Consider the following 19,355-nt stretch of genomic DNA (forward strand, 5'->3'; position numbering starts at 1 on the left):
ACACTTTAACTAGAATTGCATATAATTTAGTTCCAATAGATGATTACTGTTGTCTTTTTCTAATTACTAGTGGCCAAACATACATACTAAACAAAGTTTAAGATGAAGTATGCATTCATATTATTGGCTACCTAAGGCTTTCTATGAATGCAAATGCTCCATAAAAACATTACACAAGTCCAATATCTATGAAAAGGTGAAGCCGAAGTTGAAAAGACAATAAAGGAAATGGGAATATAAGAGCATACCTCAAATGCCATTCCTTGGCGAGACTAACCAACAATTCTGTGAAAGTTTTACAATCAGCAATACCATCTCCACAGCTGTGTCTTTTTGAGCAAGCCTGGAACTAATACTGCATATTGTCATGTGCAGAAAATGTTATGACTACAGTGAGTCCAGTAGAATTCTAACAAAACTCGTGACCAGACACCACAAAATTTTACAATCACAGGGGCAATCAAATACACAACACTGAGCAAAGACTAATTAAATTCATAAACAATATCACAATGTTTTTGATATCGGAATAAATCCAAACATATTTTTTCCTGTTTAAAACATACTTAAATATAGTTCACCCTGAATCTCAAATTATTAAAAGCTCCATCAGCCCATCCACAGACTCATCTATACAATAGAATAAGGTCATATTTCCAATTAAAACTTTAGGAAGCTCTGTCCAAAGGCAGCACCCCAAGAGGTAAAACTTTAACATAGAGCCCTTGATCAAAAACCCAAAGCCATAATTATAGTTCTTGCACATATTTATCATCTCAGTAACTGAAAAGACTATATATGGTCCAGAACAGAACAGGGACAGCAACCATCCAAAGAAACAATTATTAGATTTACATAAATTCACTCAAATTTGAGAATACAAGAAATTTCATGATATGAGCACTGACAATGTAGCTCAATAACAACAAGAAACAGCAGCTGATAACCAAAATACCGGAAAAAAATTCTGAAGGTTAAGATTAACAGTAACGTGGCATCCACATTATATTACAATAGCCACAACAGTAGAAGCTATCATCTTCATTACTGTATAAATCATGTATCCATTTATGACCATCTCTGAGAGGAAGATACGATATTATGATTTCATTTTGTCCAGTGAATGGCCAAAATTCATCAATGAGAATAAAAACCAACACTAGTAATGCTTTACACGGTATCGAAGGTTCATCTGATTGCAACCAGACCTACCATCTTACTGACAACTGCACATGCTTAACAGTATGCTGTGCTTTTACTATCTAAAAATAAATAGTGCCTCTTGTAAATTGTCTCCAAAAATGGTGAAATCAAAATTACCAAGTTTTACCATATAACAATTTCGAGCATATTACAATGTCATTTTGAATTGATAGTAAAATCAAAAAGGAACAAATACAGTCCTTAAATCTCCCATGACTGCATTCCTCAATTTTTCCCAGCTGCCACCAACTTACTTACACCACTAATGATTACGAACAAAAAATGAGTAGAAACCATAAATTTTAAATCAGCAAGATTACCTTTCAAGCAGCTATTTGTCCCGAACCCTTTGCAGTCTATAAAAAGTAAAGAACTTGATCTCCACTTTCACCGTGCGTTCTCTTGCACCAAAAACTCTTTAAGATTAAATATATGAAATGATACATTTAAGAACTGAAACAGTCTGATAACCTCGAAAACTTTATTCATATCTTTTCAACCAGCAACATAGTGCCAGTCCAAATAACATCATCCTATGGTACAAATCACTATTTACAAGAGTTCCAATGAAGGCCTTTAGGCCGCATTGCAGTTGCTTCATGAGACCATCAAATTTTTAAATATAAACATATACAGGTACATAATTCACCTGGCTGCCAACACCTTCAACTGAAGACATGGTATAAGGGGCCTGGTTGTGCAATGCATAAAATATTGGAACTCCCCAAGGCAGTACTTCCATTGCCGGTATTGGTCTTCACATGTAAGCTTGAAGGTTTCATCAGAATTGATGTCTATGGATACATCAAAAACAAACTCTGCCTTATGATACACATTCCTCAAGATAGATTTCACTGGCAAGAAAAATCAACCAAACAAGCCACTAGTAGCAAGTTCACCTTGTTGCAATTCCCTCCTGCGTTGGCCTTCTAAAGGATCTGGACTCTTCAAGAACCTCCTTGATTGCCTGAAAATAAGTAACCATAAATAATAAGATAAATACTTCTGTAAAGACTCTTCATAAAAGAGATATAACACAATCAATGTTTCCTTCAAGGTTACATAAATGAGCGGTAATCAAAAGAAGGAATAATGGGTAAGTCATTAACCTATCATGCTCATTCAAAGGCGGACATGTTGGCATAAACTCCTTTGATTTTGGTAATGGCAGCTCCCTAAACCATTCGTGATTGAGAGCATCCTCTGAACTTATGCGCTGCAATTGGAGTCCAAAACCATATGAGCGTAGAGAAACAACAAAATGAATTAACTTAAAACATAATCTAAATCCCTATCACATTCATCATTTACTGTATAAGAATATCAGATCAACCAATTACTTTGTTAGGATCATATTTAATCCCTGTCACTTCCTTTGCTCACTCTAAAAGATTATCAGATCAACCAATTACCTTGTTAGGATCATATGTAAGAAGACGATTAAGTAGGTCAAATCCAGCCTCTGATAAAGTTGGTTTCCCAGAAAATGATGCTGCTGGAAACTTTTCCCGAAGCTTATTATAGCTGTATTAAATCATCAAATAATAGTTAGTTTGCGATAAGACTGCAAACAAACATAAGAAAGAAGTAGAACATAAGAAGGTTACTTGTGGAGCTAAAAAAGAGATGAAAAATCTAGACCACTTACGGTTGTTTCACAAAGTTACACTTCGCTCCTGGCAGAGTACCGAAATCAGGCCATATCTTTTCATTTGGAGTCCCTAGAGTCTTAAATATCTGCAGGATTAATAGAGGCAAAAGATTCAATAGAGAAACTCACTGGAAATTGAGTGTATTCCAAAAATGTTTAAATGAAATGAATTCGGTAAACCAGTGAAGGGTCTTATGATGAATACCTTGTCTAGTTGATCTATTTCACTCTTTCCTTTAAAGAGAGGCTCTTTTGCTAAAAGCTCTGCCATGATACAGCCAACAGACCACATATCCACGGCAGTTGAGTACTTCTTAGCTCCCAAAAGAAGTTCGGGTGCTCTACAAACCACAGAGAGATTGAACAATCAGAATTTACTTGCCTGAAGAGTCCCACCTATAGACACTGGAGATTATCAAATATCTACGAGGCATGATCATTGTGAATATTAAGAGTTTAAAATAATCCTATCTGCTGTTACAATACCTGTACCATAAGGTAACCACCAGATGTGTGTAGGTTTTCAATGGGCTTCCATATTGGCGAGCCATACCAAAGTCACATATCTTTAACTCCCCCTTGTTGTTTAACAGAAGATTTGATGTCTTCAGATCCCTGTCCAGAACAGAGCTAAAATTTGTCAATGTCTAAATCAGTCCAAGCATAGGAATAAAATTTCATGTCAATTTCTTTGAGAATTCAGGAAAGGGATATCTGCCAAAGCTCTGTAATTCGACATAAAAGTTAACTTATCAAGCAAGATAGAAAATAAAAATTCAAGCATAGAGTCACCTGTGCAAAACCCAATTGTCGTGGAGGTAACTGACCCCCTCCAGAAGTTGCAGAATCAGGCTTTTAGCTTCACTCACGCTGAAACGCTGTTTCATTGTTTCCATAAAACACTTTAGGTCATGCTCCATATACTCCATCACCATGTATATGCTATCCAAATTGCTGCCTACAACTACTTCCTTTACATTAACAATACAAGGATGCTGCAATGACAACAACACATTTATCTCCCTCAAGGCAGTCATTGGGAAACCATCTTTTTCCTTTTCCATTTTTACCTTTTTCAGTGCAACCATCTCACCAGATTTATTATCCCTAGCTCGATACACTATACCGTATGTACCCTCATTTATCCTGTTAAGTTTCTTAAACTCGTCAACTCTTCTGCAACCTCGCATCATATCAACCCCCTTAGCTGCTGGAAGAGACACTGGAGGTGACAACACAGGTGTGTCGGTAGGCAATGTCACGTGGGATTCCGATGCGCAACACTCGTCTTCAAAAGCATCTTCCCTATCCAGATCGAGAGTATCTTTGTGACCTGAATCACGATCATCACAGTTGTCACTTCCTCCAGTCCTACAACTTCTGCCACTCCTTTGCCCTCCGTCACTATCAGAACTTACCTGTGATCCATTCAATCGATATCCGATCAGTTCTTCAGAATCCAGAGACACAGACTTACCTTCACCTCCACTCCGATCTAAAGAGATCCTCCCTCCGCTTATATCTTGAATGTTGCGGGGGCTTTCAATGTCAGCCCAACGCGATGCTACAATATTCGGCCTGTGAAACTCATCCTTATCATCTGTTTCACACCGCTGAGAAGAAAGCCTTCTCCTTTTGCTATCTTGACTATCGCAGTCGTTGTCAAATTCAGCCCAGCGCGATGCCGCGATGTTTGGCATTGGAAACGCATCTTCTGCATCAGGGGCTTTGGGGGTTTCAAGTATCTGCCCTGGCTCACGTTCATCCACCGACATTTGGAAATCATCTTCAATTTTAGGGGAACACGAAGATTTCCTCTTCCTTGAACAACTTTCCTTCGGCACCTCGCTGCGATGACCTGTATGAGAGTCACAGCTACTTCCACCAGAAATCTCCCCCGGCTCCTTATCTACATCAACAGACCCATAATTCCTGCGGATGGGTGAACGGCGCCTGTCATATTTGTCCACAACCCTGTCATCCTTAACCCTGGCCGTTACATTTTCTCTAACCCTAGTTAGATGATACGTTTCATTTTCTTTGGCCCTAATCGGGTTATTATTTTCCCTAACCCTAGCCTGGGTATTCATTCGATTTCCTTTAACCCTAGCTAGGGCATTTTCCTTGTTAAGGGCTTTGTATTCCGCATGCTTGGAACCCCTTGAATCATAATAGTATTCTTCATCCATAAAACAATCTATGGAAGGTCGGGAAGAATGGACCCTGGCGGCTGCCATCGATCTTCCTATCAAACCCTCACCTTTCTCTGTTTCGTTTAAATCCAGAAAATAAACCAAAAACTAGTGGAAATCAGGCCAGAAAATCCTTGAACTTACAGCAATTGTTTCAACTTCTATTGATGATTTCGCGACCTGTAGCCGTTCGAAGATCAGAAAAAATACTCGGACCATACGCAGAATGAGAGAGTCGCCACAAACGCGTTTCGGAGGTCGGCACCACAAGTTTGAGATATTGATCATACACGCTTTCTTAAGATGGTCGGGCTTTTATAGGAAGGCTACTAAGTTCAAGGGTTGGTTTTTATTTTTTTTAATGTTCTTCTCCCCGTCGTTTGACCAATTCGATTGCAAGTTCATGGTAGGTGGGCGTTCGAGTATCAACGTGGAAGCCTCTACAAGGCATATTAAGGCAACAATTAACCTGGTTTTGAAGGATTGAGGTGGTTTAATGAAATGGCAGGTATTGGGTCCATTTTCAAATTTTCAACGAGGTTTTAGTCTCGAATTAAAATTTCTTATAATGTTTTAGTTTATAATGATAAGGTTAAAAGTTATATATTTATTTATGGAGGGATATAAAATTTTTGATTACTTTTCGAGTATAAAATAAAATGAAATGAAATGATATTTTAGGAGTAGTCTTTACTTTTTGAAACGAGTAATAAATGAAATGAATTATAGAAATGATATTTTAAGGTTCATGAGATTAAAAATAGTCTATGAGATTATTAGTCTCCTGTTTTTTGCTTTTTGCAATTCAATTATTTTCTGATTCAAATTGATGATGAGTTGATCCAACCTTCCAACAATCTCTTTGCGAAAAAGACAATGCCAAGAAACTGATGCTAACATGTTCTCATAACTTTCTCTTTGAATGCATCACATTCCAAAATCAAATGTTTTTCCGATTCCACAACCCCAGACGTGCAAAATGTACAAGCCCGTTCTTCCCAAGCTTCTTTAGGCCTTTTCCACCGTCCTATTTCACACCGAAGTTGATGTGAGTGGGTCCTTAATTGAGCAGTCAAAACCTTTGCCCTCCACGAAATGCTAGCTCCAATGAACTCTTTTTGTTGTAGATCACATGTAGGGTTGAATTCCTCAATGTAATACTTCTTCTTTCTACCCAGCCCTTTTCCCCATACCCTTTTATGAAACTTCTCCATAACAAAATCCTTTAACTCCTTGCTATTTGTGGGACAGCGATTGAGGTAGATATTCCATTTTTGCATCCATGTGTAGTTTTGTTTCATCCATGTTTTCTTTCTTTCACTCTTGTCTTCATTGAAGATAACATTAGGCCAGCTACCTACTCTCATTTGCTCAATTCTTTTTAGATATCTTATGGGCCACATCATAGCAATTGCTTCAATGGGAGTTGCTCCTATTTCACTCAACATTATCTCATAAGGTACTGAACTTTTTATTTTGAACTTGCTCATGATCAAGCGTTTTTTTATTTTCTCAATTTGTTTCCATTTTGAGACGGGAGAGCTTCCAACCCACAATTCACGCCCATATAGCATCCTGGACAAACTAGGAGTCCAAAAAACACTTTAATCGTTTTCCAATCTCATAACTCTGCCTCTCTACATCTGTTTTGAAGAGCATATAATGCTTTCCGCCCTCCTAAAATTCTCTTCTTTCTGCAGTCCTCCCAATTGAGTTTGTTGTTGAAATCAATCCCAAGATACTTGTACTCATTTACTTCTTCAAGAATGTTGTATTCAAAGAAGAAAGTATGCTGGCTTTGCTTCCTTTTATTAGGGAAAATCATTATTTTGGTCTTGCTAGTATTGACTTGCATCCCCATTGTTCTACAAATATGCTCAAGGGCATATAAGTGCATTTGCAATCCATGGACCGATTTAGAAATCAATACAATATCATCAACATATAAAAGAAGCTTTATCACAAACTCCCCCAACAGAACACCATCTACACCTTGCAGATTTAGCCACTCTCCCAATTTATCAATATATAGACCAAAAAGAGTAGAGGATAGAGGGCAACCTTGCTTGACTCTAATGTCACTTCTAAAGCTTTCTGAAATACCTGTTGAGGCTTTAATTTTGACTTTCACTTCTTCATAAAGTCTATGGACAACGACTCTATAATGCACAGGAATTTCAAGTTCTTCCATTCTACGCCACAACTTTAGCCCTAGGGACTGTGTCAAATGTTTTCTTGAAGTCAATAAAGCAGCAAAATACTTCTTCTTTTTCCTCCCAAACCTTTTCAACAATGTGTATCAACGTGATACCATGATCCACTGTAGAATGTTTTGGCCTAAAACCCGCTTGTCCTCTTGCCCTTTTTTCTTTTACTTCTACCCACTTACTAATTCTCTCTTCTACCATGCTGCCGAAAAGCTTTGCAAACAAAGGATTGATCATAATTGTTCTATAGTTAGATGGATTATTAATATCTCCACTTTTAAAAAGGGGTATTGTTATGCTAGTTGTCTAGACTCTTGGAAATTCTTGTTGAATGATGTTGTTGAATATTTCCATGATGTGTGGTGCAAGAGCGTTCATTCCCCATTTTAGATACTCTACTTGAAGTTCAACCAAGTTATTTGCCTTTCCCGTTTTCAGCTTCTCAATTCCATTCTCCACCTCCTAAAACATGAAGAGCTTTGAATTTGTGTTGATCCTAGGGGGGCTCCGCCTCAAATTCTTTCTCATAGAGTTGTCTTGCATATTCAAATCATTGATTGGTTATAATATTAGTTTTAGTTTATAATTATTATTACTATTTATCCAATTTTAATGAGACTCTTTTGTTTATGGAACAAGGGATCCATCTCTGCGTAGCAATTTGACTACTAAGCGAAGGCATACATACTCTACCCCTATAGTTTTGAATTTATAACTTCTTAAAAAGAAACACATTCTCTTAACATGAGACCCACTCAAACTATATAAAATTAAAAGTTATATATCTTTTTATAAAGTTTTAGTTTATAATAATACAATATAAAAGTTTATTTTAATATGTTTTTGGAAAATCTTAATTCTATTAAGCTACAAATGGAATTTTAGAAAAAAACAACAATAATGTTCTCAATAAACATGAATTAATAACATAAGTATACTCATTATTCTTATATTTTAATATAGATTTAGAATACTAATGTGTTGTTATATATATTACAATTAAAAAAAGTCTATATTTTAATATAGATTTAAAAGACCAATGTTTTAATATAGATTTAAAAGACCAATGTGTTGTTTTATATATATATGGATTTAGATGACGAATGTGTATGTGTTGTTATATATATTAAAAATAAAAAACTGCGTTGTTGTTATATTATTAAATACAATGTGTTATATATATATTGGATAAACAAAAAAAAGAAAATATTAAATACCTTGTATTAATAATATATGCATCGAGTAAGAAAGAAAGAAAGAAAGAAATTTTAACGTCTACGAGGCTAAAGATCACTTATAGGACAGATTGTTTCTTCATCTGCTTGATGTATTCAACGCTTTTTTTGTGAAGCTTCAAAATGAATGCTCCGAGCTTCTCAACAAACCCCTTGCTAAATAGATTTTCCCAAGAGCTAGTTGTCAGCGTATCTACATAACTTTCCTTCTTGTCTTTGAAAACCTCACATTCTAAAATGAAATGTTTTTCTATTTCCATTTTTTCGGAAAAACAAAATATGCATACTATTTCGTCCCACACTTCCTTTGGCCTTTTCCAGCACCCTGTGTCACAATGAAGTTGATGAGAATTAAGTAGTTTATCATTAAATACACTACATTGATAGTGTATGTACTAATAAAAGGACAATACTAAATACATTGTATTAATAATATATGCATCAAGTAGTAAGTAGTTTATTATTAAATGCACTACGTTAATAGTGTATGTACTAATAATGTATTGCATAAACTATAGAAGTTAGGATAGTGTATGCATTATCTATAGACAATAAGGTGTATAGACATTGCATATATAATCTTGAGAGTATCTTAATTGGTGTGTTTTTAGGGCCCATAGGATATATATATATATATATATATATTGTGTGTGTATAATGTGGGTGGAATTGCTTTGAGGAGTATTATGGCAAAAGCGATGGCAATGTTTATGCCCTGCATTGACTAACTATTTAAGAAAGTCTAGTTGGGGAATTTCAGGCACTGAGAGACAACTCTGCAAATTTGTCATAAATGTAGATAAGGAGTGTTCATCGGCATATCAAAACAACTTGAATCAAACGGTTATAAAGATAGAGAAGAGTTGCAGATGGAGGCATGAAGGAAATTGTGGTCGGTGTACAAGCTCACAAGTTTTCACGGCGTACCAATTTACTCGACGGTATATGTGACTAGGCTTGAATTCACACAGCTATATGGTGTCTTATTTATGGGGTTGCATCTGAAATTGTGTTGATCTTGGATTTGGGAAGCCATTTATATTTTGCTTTTTTTACCATTGCTCCTGGGCATGTTCATTTGGCTCTGTATATGGGTTATATGGGTTATTTTTATCTCACATCTTGTTCTTGTTTGCCTTATCCATCTATATACTATATCGTATATTCTCTGCTCACTTCTCACCTTCTCCTAGGCGCTCACATGCATCCAGGATTTGAGTCTATTTTATGTCATTGTTTACCTGAAACTCTTGAGGGGCACTCCTGTCTCGTTATTCCTTATTTGCATCTGCTTTGCCGAAAGTGTTTTAAATTCTTCTATATCTCTCAGCCATGCAAACAATTTGGTTTTCATTTGGGTGATATATGGTTGACATGTAAGGGCTATTACTGCCTTTGTTGCTGTGTCGGAGATTAGCTCTTTACTTTCCATGTAGATGATATGAGAACTCTGGGTTTTTCTCACATTACAACCTATGATACTCAGCTTTGGTTTCCCTGTATTTTCCGACCTTCTTTTTCTGGTATCTTCTCGGTAATTTTGAATTGTTGGGGTGGTAGGTGGCAAGATAACCTCTCATTAATTTTTCCGCATGTCATACCATACCTGTCGTGATTCGGATCTGCCTTTTAGGTTTCGAAGGGCTCCTCGGCAATCTCCCCTTTTTGACCTATCTTTATTATATTCTGACATTCCTTTTTTTATCCTATTTTGGGAGATGTTTTGATAGCATCTCCTTAAGCGGCATTATTCCATATTCGTGTCAATTCCTAGAAGATCGTGTTATATGTCAGCACTGTACTCGGAAGGGCCACCATATTTATTTCTTCTTCCTGCGTCATCATTCTAGCTATCTCTATATCTTGACATCTGCATTAACTCCACACATTTGGCAACCTGTCGTGGTTGATTGGGTTGGGGAGTGGCTCTGTTGACGGGTCTATTTGCGGTGGGTGGCATGGATATCCTGGATTCAGACACGTCGGCCCAGGAGGCGTACATCAAGGCCACCATGGACGCTGAGTCACCCCAGCATAATGGTTATAGAGGTGGGCGTTGAACTGGCACTCAATCACTTGATGATTGGCACAACATTCTGTAGAAACTTTGAATAATTTAACACATATTCAACAGAGATTATCATGATCATGTACTATTGCGGAATACATACACAATACATAAGCTCCTCTACGTTGATCATCAATATAGCAGCATCAATAACAATAAAACATCAAGAGCATTCACACATTAACACACTATGTAACCCGGGGAAAGCATCTCGCTAAAAACCCCAACTATCTGTATATTAATGATTGAGAACATGTAACATTACAAAGTACAATGCTTATCACAAGCAATCCAGTACCAGCTCCACCTGTTACACACAATACAGCTCAGATCTGATCTCCAAATCTATTCCACTGCTTGCCTGCCTCCACTGCTCAATACCTGCTCAAGAACTAATGAGAATGGCTTACCAAACTCGTATTTCACCTCAAAATAATCACTCACACTTTGTTGGACGTGAGCAAAGGCTACAATACTGGGCAAATACGTGAGCAAACTCATTGGCATACTCAATCCCTTGATTGTGCAAGATCTGGTGCACAACTATAGTCACAACTGATAGCAATCTGATTCTCTACCACCTGTCCTTGTTGAAATGAACATGCACTGACATGCAACTGAGTTAACTGATGTATTCATTAGTTGCATCATGAGTTAATATTTAGTTTAACAACTCATCATTAGTCTATTTGCAGTTAGACTAATTACAACTAGTTTAACCAAGTCAAACTGAACACAACTCCACAATCAACTCCACCAAACTCAACTGATTGAGTTCTAACTGAAGTCATGCATGCAACAACTCAACTGACTCATAAGAAAAGCGTATTTTCTTCTGACAGCTGCATGTGCCACCTCTGTAGCTCAAACTGAAGTGCTCCAAGAGAATAAGATCAAGTTTATAGTCCAAATATTATTATGAGACAATAATATTTGACTTTTCTATTTTTGACAACCAGTCTAAAAATAGACTTTGATCACTCACACTTTGATCAAAAATAGAAGTCCATCTATTTTTTCCAACTTGACCAATCATCCATAAACAGCAACCTGCAATCCATAGACATGATCCATATGTCTAAAAATAGACATAGTCTAAAAATAGAATTGCACCAAAAATAGCCTGCGGGCCCACTTAGTGAAGGCGACTCTTTTCACTAAGTTCCATCATCTTGTTGCAATCTCAACACTCCCTCTCGACAAGATATGGATTATCAGCAACCCCTATCCTGCCTCGGTGGTACTCGAATTTGCTCCTGGTGAGAGCCTTCGTCAGAATATCAGCATCCTGATCCTCCGTTGGAATGTATGAAAGCAACATGATCCTCCGCTGCACACAATCTCTGATATGATGGTACCTGATGTCAATATGCTTAGATCTATCATGAAATACAGGACTAGCCGAGAGTTTAATGCAACTCTAGTTATCACAGTGAATCACAGTAGGATCCAAATGAGAACCGAACAAACCAACCAGGATCTTCCTCATCCATATAGCCTCGCATGCAGCCAAACTTGCTGCCATATACTCGGCCTCCGCTGAACTGAGTGCCACGGATCTCTGCTTCCTGTTGTACCAAGAAACTGCTGTCAATCCGATACTGAAGACCCCTCCTGATGTGCTCTTTCTGTCTGTTGGGCTCCCTGCCCAATCTGCATCAGTGAAGCCACATAGCTTCACCTCATCCTCCTGTCTGTACCACAAACCATATCCCGATGTGCCTCTCAAGTAGCGCAATACATGCTTGCCCGCCTTCCAGAAGAGCTTGGTAGGCTTAACCATAGCTTGTGAAAGCTGGTTAACTGCATAGCATATATCAGGTCGTGTATTGACCAAATACATCAGCGACCCCACCAACTGTCGATAAACAGTGGCATCCACTTCTTCTCCCGAAGTGGCATCCTCCTTCCTCCAACCTCCAGGTAGAGGAGTATCAACAAGCTTGCAGCCATGCATGTTGAACTTCTCCAGTATCTCCCGAGCATACTTGCCCTGAGAAACAAACAGTCCACCACTGCGCTGCCATATTTCCAATCCTAGGAAATACTGAAGGAGGCCCAAATCCTTCATCTCAAACTCTGTAGCAAGATCCTTCTTGCATGACAGTATCAACAGCTCATCACCCGTTAGAATCAAATCATCAACATACAGTACAATGATAAGCAACTTACCCTCCACCACAATCTGGTATAGGTTAGGATCCGCCTCGCTCTTGGAGAATCCAAGTCCTGTGAAATAACTGTCTATCCATGTGTACCAAGCACGTGGTGCTTGCTTCAACCCATACAGCGCTCTCTTGAGCCTGCACACATGCGACTCGCTGCTGAAGACCTCAAAGCCTTCAGGCTGCTGAATGTACACCTCCTCCTCAATGACTCCGTTGAGGAACGCAGTCTTCACATCCATCTGATGAATGTGCCATCCCATCTGCGCTGAGAGAGCAAGAATCGTCCGTATGGAAGAATACCTTGCGACAGGTGCAAAGGTCTCCTCATAATCGATCCCCTCTATCTGTGAAAAGCCTCGGGCAACAAATCTTGCCTTGTACTTCTCCACACTCCCGTCAGCTGCCTGCTTGACCCTGTAGATCCATCTCGAACCCACCACTGATTTCCCTTCCGGTCTAGGAACAATCTCCCATGCACTGTTTCTGACAATAGAATCATACTCTTCCACCATGGCGTCTACCCATGCGGGATCCTCCACAGCTTCCTCGAAAGAGGATGGCTCAGTCACAACACACTTGCTCATCAGAGCCATGTATCCAGTGTACCGATCAGGTGACTGTCTCTGCCTGCGTTGGGCTGTAGGTGGTCCTACAACTTTCTCTGCATCTTGAGCCAGTCGCTCAGCTTCTGTCAAGCGCTTTCGCCCTCTGATGGTTGGCGCTGCATGAGTGGACTCGTCCACTCCATGAACGTCATCTTGTGGCTGATCCACGTCCTGAAGCTCATCCTTAGGAACTAATAGCTCCTCATCTGCATGCAAGTGTAGCTCCCTCTCAAGCGAACACTTCATGGCTTTCTCCTCCTGAAATTTTATATCTCGTCGCACAACAGTTTTACCACTGTCTGGCAAATACACACGATAGTTGTGGGGCGTATCAGTGTACCCCACAAATATCCCAACCTCTGCGGTCGGCTCCAACTTCTTCCTGGCATCCTTCGTCACATGCATGTAAATGTTAGCACCAAAAATCCTCAAATGAGAAAGATCAGGTTTCTTACTAGAATAAGTCTCCTCAGGTGTACTCATGCCAAGTATCCTATGAGGACAACGGTTCTGCACATAAACTGTTGTATTGCATGCTTCCGCCCACAAGTGAAGGGGTAGGCCCTGATCATGCAACATTGCCCGTGCAGCACCCACAATCGTTCTGTTCTTCCGCTCAGCTACCCCGTTCTGCTGTGGGTTATGGGGAGCTATGAGCTTTCTACAAATCCCTTCTGCCTTGCAGAAATCCTTGAACTCATCCGAGATGTATTCACCACCATTATCGCTCCTAAGAGCCTTCACCTTCTTCCCCGACTCCTTCTCGACTAGTGCTTTGAATTCACAGAACTTTGAATATGTCTCGCTCTTCTTCTGCATGAAGAAGATCCAACACTTACAAGAGAAATCATAAAAAAAATCACATAATACCTGTGTTTTGCTGTCGAAGCAACTGAGAAAGGTCCACACACGTCTGTGTGAATTCTCTCAAGGATCGTCCAGGCGCGACTATCATTCTCGTGAAAGGTGGCTTTCACAAACTTCCCCAAAGTACACCCATTGCACTGATCTGACTGCGCAAGTGTGCCTTTAGGAAGCCCTGTAGTGATCTGCTGCAGTATCTTCAAGGCTCCATGGTGAAGGTGACCCAATCTCCTGTGCCACAACTCGCCATCATCCCGGCTCACCAATCCTTCTGCCTTGCCCGCCATTGCTGCGCATCCATCTACATGCAACTGATAAAGGTTCCTCACTCGAACCCCTATCTTCCGGGTCTCACCAGTTGTCTTGCTGCGCAGGAAAGCCTTTCCCTCGCTGAAAACAACATCATACCCCTTGTCTTCTAACATCGCCATTGAGATGAGATTCTTTGTCAATCCTGGAACATGCATGACTTCCTTCAACACGAAGGGTTTACCAGACTCCCTCTCAAAGGAAATGGTTCCAATATTGGTCGCACTGTATCTACCATCATCGCCCATCTCGATGTGCACTCCAAGATCTTTGTCCTCCAGATCAGAGAACAAATCTTTATCTCCCGTCATGTGAAAAAACGCACCACTGTCCAAGAACCACACTGATCCCATCACACTTGAAACCAAGCATGCGATCAATGAAAAATCAAGCTCAAACTGTGAGGCTAGAGCCTCTCCTGCTGAAGATCCAGCAGCCTGCTTGTTCTTCTTCTTCTACGGACAATTAGTGGCATAGTGTCCGTGCTAGTGACAGTGAAAACACTTCACCTTGGACATATCCTGCTTCTTGCCTTTCGCACCAGACTGAGAAGCTTTCTTGCTCTTCCCTTTCTTTGCTTTGGCAGCCAAAGCGCAATTCTCTTCATCAGATACCTTTGATGAAGATCCATTCTCACCTTTATTGTTTCTGAGTTTATCCTTGAGCGCCAGGTCGCTCTTGCTTTGGAATAACGTTTGCAATCCATTGAATGACATTTCAACAACACTGCTGCAAATTCGATTTCCACCAGCTCCAACTCAACCGCCTCAGATCTAAGATTCGTGAGAACACAATATTTCTCGTACAGAGATTCACTGTATGGGCATTCACCGGATATCTCACCTTCCAAAGGAAGGATGAATCCAGAGGCTACCTGGCCCGATTACAGACTCTGCCTGAAGAAATAGAATGTAAACACTTCCTGAATAGTAGATCTGATGATCAACTGCTCTGATACCATGTAGAAACTTTTTCTACAATTATCTAGCTCGCTCTGATACCATGTAGAAACTTTGAATAATTTAACACATATTCAACAGAGATTATCATGATCATGTACTATTGCGGGATACATACACAATACATAAGCTCCTCTACGTTGATCATCAATATAGCAGCGTCAATAACAATAAAACATCAAGAGCATTCACACATTAACACAGTATGTAACCCGGGGAAAGCATCTCGCTAAAAACCCCAACTATCTGTATATTAATGATTGAGAACATGTAACATTACAAAGTACAATGCTTATCACAAGCAATCCAGTACCAGCTCCACCTGTTACACACAATACAGCTCAGATCTGATCTCCAAATCTATTCCACTGCTTTCCTGCCTCCACTGCTCAATACCTGCTCAAGAACTGATGAGAATGGCTTACCAAACTCGTATTTCACCTCAAAATAATCACTCACACTTTGTTGGACGTGAGAAAAGGCTACAATACTGGGCAAATACGTGAGCAAACTCATTGGCATACTCAATCCCTTGATTGTGCAAGATCTGGTGCACAACTATAGTCACAACTGATAGCAATCTGATTCTCTACCACCTGTCCCTGTTGAACTGAACATGCACTGACATGCAACTGAGTTAACTGATGTATTCATTAGTTGCATCATGAGTTAATAATTAGTTTAACAACTCATCATTAGTCTATTTGCAGTTAGACTAACTACAACTAGTTTAACCAAGTCAAACTGAACACAACTCCATCAACTCCACAATCAACTCCACCAAACTCAACTGATTGAGTTCTAACTGAAGTCATGCATGCAACAACTCAACTGACTCATAAGAAAAGCGTATTTCCTTCTGACAGCTGCATGTGCCACCTCTGTAGCTCAAACTGAAGTGCTCCAAGAGAATAAGATCAAGTTTATAGTCCAAATATTATTATGAGACAATAATATTTGACTTTTCTATTTTTGACAACCAGTCTAAAAATAGACTTTGATCACTCACACTGTGATCACTCACACTTTGATCAAAAATAGAAGTCCATCTATTTTTTCCAACTTGACCAATCATCCATAAACAGCAACCTGCAATCCATAGACATGATCCATATGTCTAAAAATAGACATAGTCTAAAAATAGACTTGCGCCAAAAATAGCCTGCGGGCCCACTTAGTGAAGGCGACTCTTTTCACTAAGCTCCATCATCTTGTTGCAATCTCAACACATTCTAGGGGATGTATATGTCCCAGATGGGGACCATGCGTCCCTTGATTCGCGAGGTGGCACTCATGCAAGGCATGAACAGAGAACCGGGCATCGGGCTCAATCTATGAAAACAACGTCCCCACCACCCACCCTGGTTTTTTATCTTGAGAAGTTAAGTGATCAAATTACTAGTTTGCATAAACGAGCTCTTGTTGGGCGTTGGAATTTCTCAATAAGAAGTGATTCTGACATGAGAACTTGGGTAGCGCAGAAGTGGAAGTCTATCCTGGGTTATATGCCGACGATTGTGAGGTTGCTTCGAGGCTAGTATAGCTTCAATTTCCTTAGCCAAGAAGACCTGCAGAAGATCAAATCCATCCCTTGGATAAACGGACACAGTTTTATGGAACTCCACTCTTGGTTTATTGGTTTCAACTCCCTTAACAAGACCCCGCATAATAAGTTAATTTGGGTGAAGTTGCCCGGCCTGCCTATCGAGCTATGGACGAAGCAGGCTTTGGAGGATATTGGTAATGCTATCGGGAAATTTGTGTACGTGGATCCTCGGTGCTTGGGGGCCCCTGATAAACGAGTTGCATGGATTCTTATTGAGAGAGAGTATAGAGGGGGCTTCCCTGATCATATTGGGCTTCACTGGGGGGAGACTAACCTTACTCAAAGGTTGGATTATTAGGGTGTGCGGTTTCGTTGCTCATTGTGCCATCATACTGGGCACGTCTTGGCAAATTGTTCGCGATGCTGGGGTGGCAGATCAAATGGATGGAATTGTATGGGGGCGCCAAAAAAGCTGCAACAAGGTGTTGATTTTCACCAAGGCAAAGGTCCACGTCGATATTCAGGTACACATTATGGTTCCCATCCTCCACATTTTTCTGTACATGGATCCTCGCATTATGGAACTTCTCCTGTCACCATTTCGTCATCCCCCTTTTCATATGAGAAATCGGATTTTCTTAGATCTAGCTGTCCTAGTCTGTCATTTCGACCTCTATCCCCGGGTCTCACTTCCCCTGGTCATGATATTCCCAAACTGTTTCAGGCACATGACATACTATCCACATCATATGTTACCTATATTCCGTCTCCGCTACGTATCCTTCAATCACAGGGTCTACGAATTAGTAGCAGCCCCCCAACCACCCTGCTAGCCTCTCCTACCAACTCCGTCGGTAGTGATTTAGACTATCTTCTTCACCGGAAAACCCTTGACTTGCGATCTATTACCATTCATAAGTCATCGGGCATCTCTTCTCCTCATATCAGTCCCACCTCGGCGAGGAATATTACTGTTAGACGTAAGAACAACCGTGGAAGTCGCCATTTTAGGGGTCGTGCCAAACAGAATATATCAAATTCTCCTATTGATAGATTTCTTGTAGATGTGCCTATTGTTGATGTACCTCCCACTTAGGCCCTTGGAGCATGGATGCTCGCACAGGGTGTGCCATGACCTCTATCTTATCTCTTAATATTCGGGGATTGGGAACCCCCTCTAAGTTCCTGGCTCTTAAGTATATTTTTCTTTTTGTACATCCTTGTATCATTTTACTTCAAGAAACCATGCATTCGGTTTCTCACGTTGTAGATTACTTCTGGAAAATGTTCCCAGATTGGTATATGTCTGCCACAGCTGCAGCTGGTCTATCTCGAGGTCTTGTGGTATTATGGGATCCTCACTAGGTTCATGCAAGAGCTTTTTCATGTTCGGTCTGAATTTTAATTGAAGGCTATTTCCGCGTGCAAAGGGACCGTATTCACATATTGAACCTATATGATCCATATAGGAACAGGATGGTTTTTTGGGAAAATCTAATTGCTTCTGGTATTATGAACCTTGCTTCCCTAATTGTCGAGGGAGATTTTAATTGCATTGTTGGACCGGACGAAGTATGGGGGAGGTTTAAGAAAATTGACCCATTGGCGGGTTTGATTCCTAAGGCTATTATTGAGCATAATTTTATTGATTTGTGTCCATCGAAGTTAATTCCCACCTGGGATAATGGTAGAAAGGGTGAGGCATACATTGTGAAAAGGATGGATTGCTTTATCCTTCACGAGAGCTTGATGGAGCGCCTGGGCAATGCACACTCGGAAGTTATTACAATTACCTCTCTAATCATAGGCCCATTACCTTGCATTGGCGAGTGGAGGGATATAGGTATGGGTTGCCATTTAAATTTAATAGAATATGGCTAGAAGATCTGGACTTCAATGCTTTTGTTCATATGATATGGACTTGGGCTCACATATCGGGGACCTCCCCTATGGAACATATTCTGGAAAAGTTGGGCATCCTTCGAAGGGAAGTAAAAGCATGGCAAAAACAGAAGGTTAAGGAACAACAGAAGGAGCTCAGGGCAATCCAACTGGAACTTGACTCGTTATTGCCCTGGTTGATCTCGCATTCACTTCCAGCGATAATCAGGACACGCATTCATGAATTAGAACACAAGAAAAAGGGTATCTTATATGCTATAGAAGTTGCATGGCGTTTGAAGAGCCGAGCTATATGGATAAAAGAAGGTGATAGAAACACAAAGTTCTTTCATCGCTATGCAAACCATAGGCGTAATATCAACTCCATTTGGGAAATATATGATGCGGATGGTAAGTGCTTCCAGTCGCAGGAGGAGATAAGTGGTGCAATTGTTGCACACTTCCAA

The 19,355-nt window shown here is 39.9% G+C and overlaps 1 protein-coding gene across 1 annotated transcript; it reads right to left on the reverse strand.

The window, feature by feature from the left end:
- Window positions 1-314: 314 nt before the first annotated feature.
- On the reverse strand, window positions 315-5,344 carry LOC149138023 (uncharacterized). Its single transcript, XM_089449811.1, has 10 exons — window positions 3,647-5,344; window positions 3,341-3,469; window positions 3,060-3,195; window positions 2,852-2,940; window positions 2,616-2,727; window positions 2,313-2,419; window positions 2,103-2,170; window positions 1,853-1,997; window positions 1,524-1,604; window positions 315-355 (listed from the first exon to the last, which is right to left on the reverse strand). Exons 1-9 carry the CDS (start codon window positions 5,089-5,091, stop codon window positions 1,535-1,537), a joined length of 2,301 nt encoding a protein of 766 aa, XP_089305937.1. The 5' UTR covers window positions 5,092-5,344; the 3' UTR covers window positions 315-355; window positions 1,524-1,534.
- Window positions 5,345-19,355: the final 14,011 nt, after the last annotated feature.

Source organism: Pinus tabuliformis, chromosome X, assembly GCF_031772625.1.
Source record: "Pinus tabuliformis cultivar Carrire ecotype Pingquan chromosome X, CPIR1, whole genome shotgun sequence".
Classification (NCBI taxonomy): domain Eukaryota; kingdom Viridiplantae; phylum Streptophyta; class Pinopsida; order Pinales; family Pinaceae; genus Pinus; species Pinus tabuliformis.

Bases quoted from the DNA above. Each gene is read 5' to 3' on its own strand.
- LOC149138023 (XM_089449811.1), bottom strand. From the start codon at position 5,091: ATGGCAGCCGCCAGGGTCCATTCTTCCCGACCTTCCATAGATTGTTTT. The intron at 2,941-3,059 runs GTATTCATCATA...TTAATCCTGCAG, and splicing joins AAATAGATCAACTAGACAAG to ATATTTAAGACTCTAGGGAC. The intron at 1,998-2,102 runs GTGAACTTGCTA...ATGTATCCATAG, and splicing joins CAGGAGGGAATTGCAACAAG to ACATCAATTCTGATGAAACC.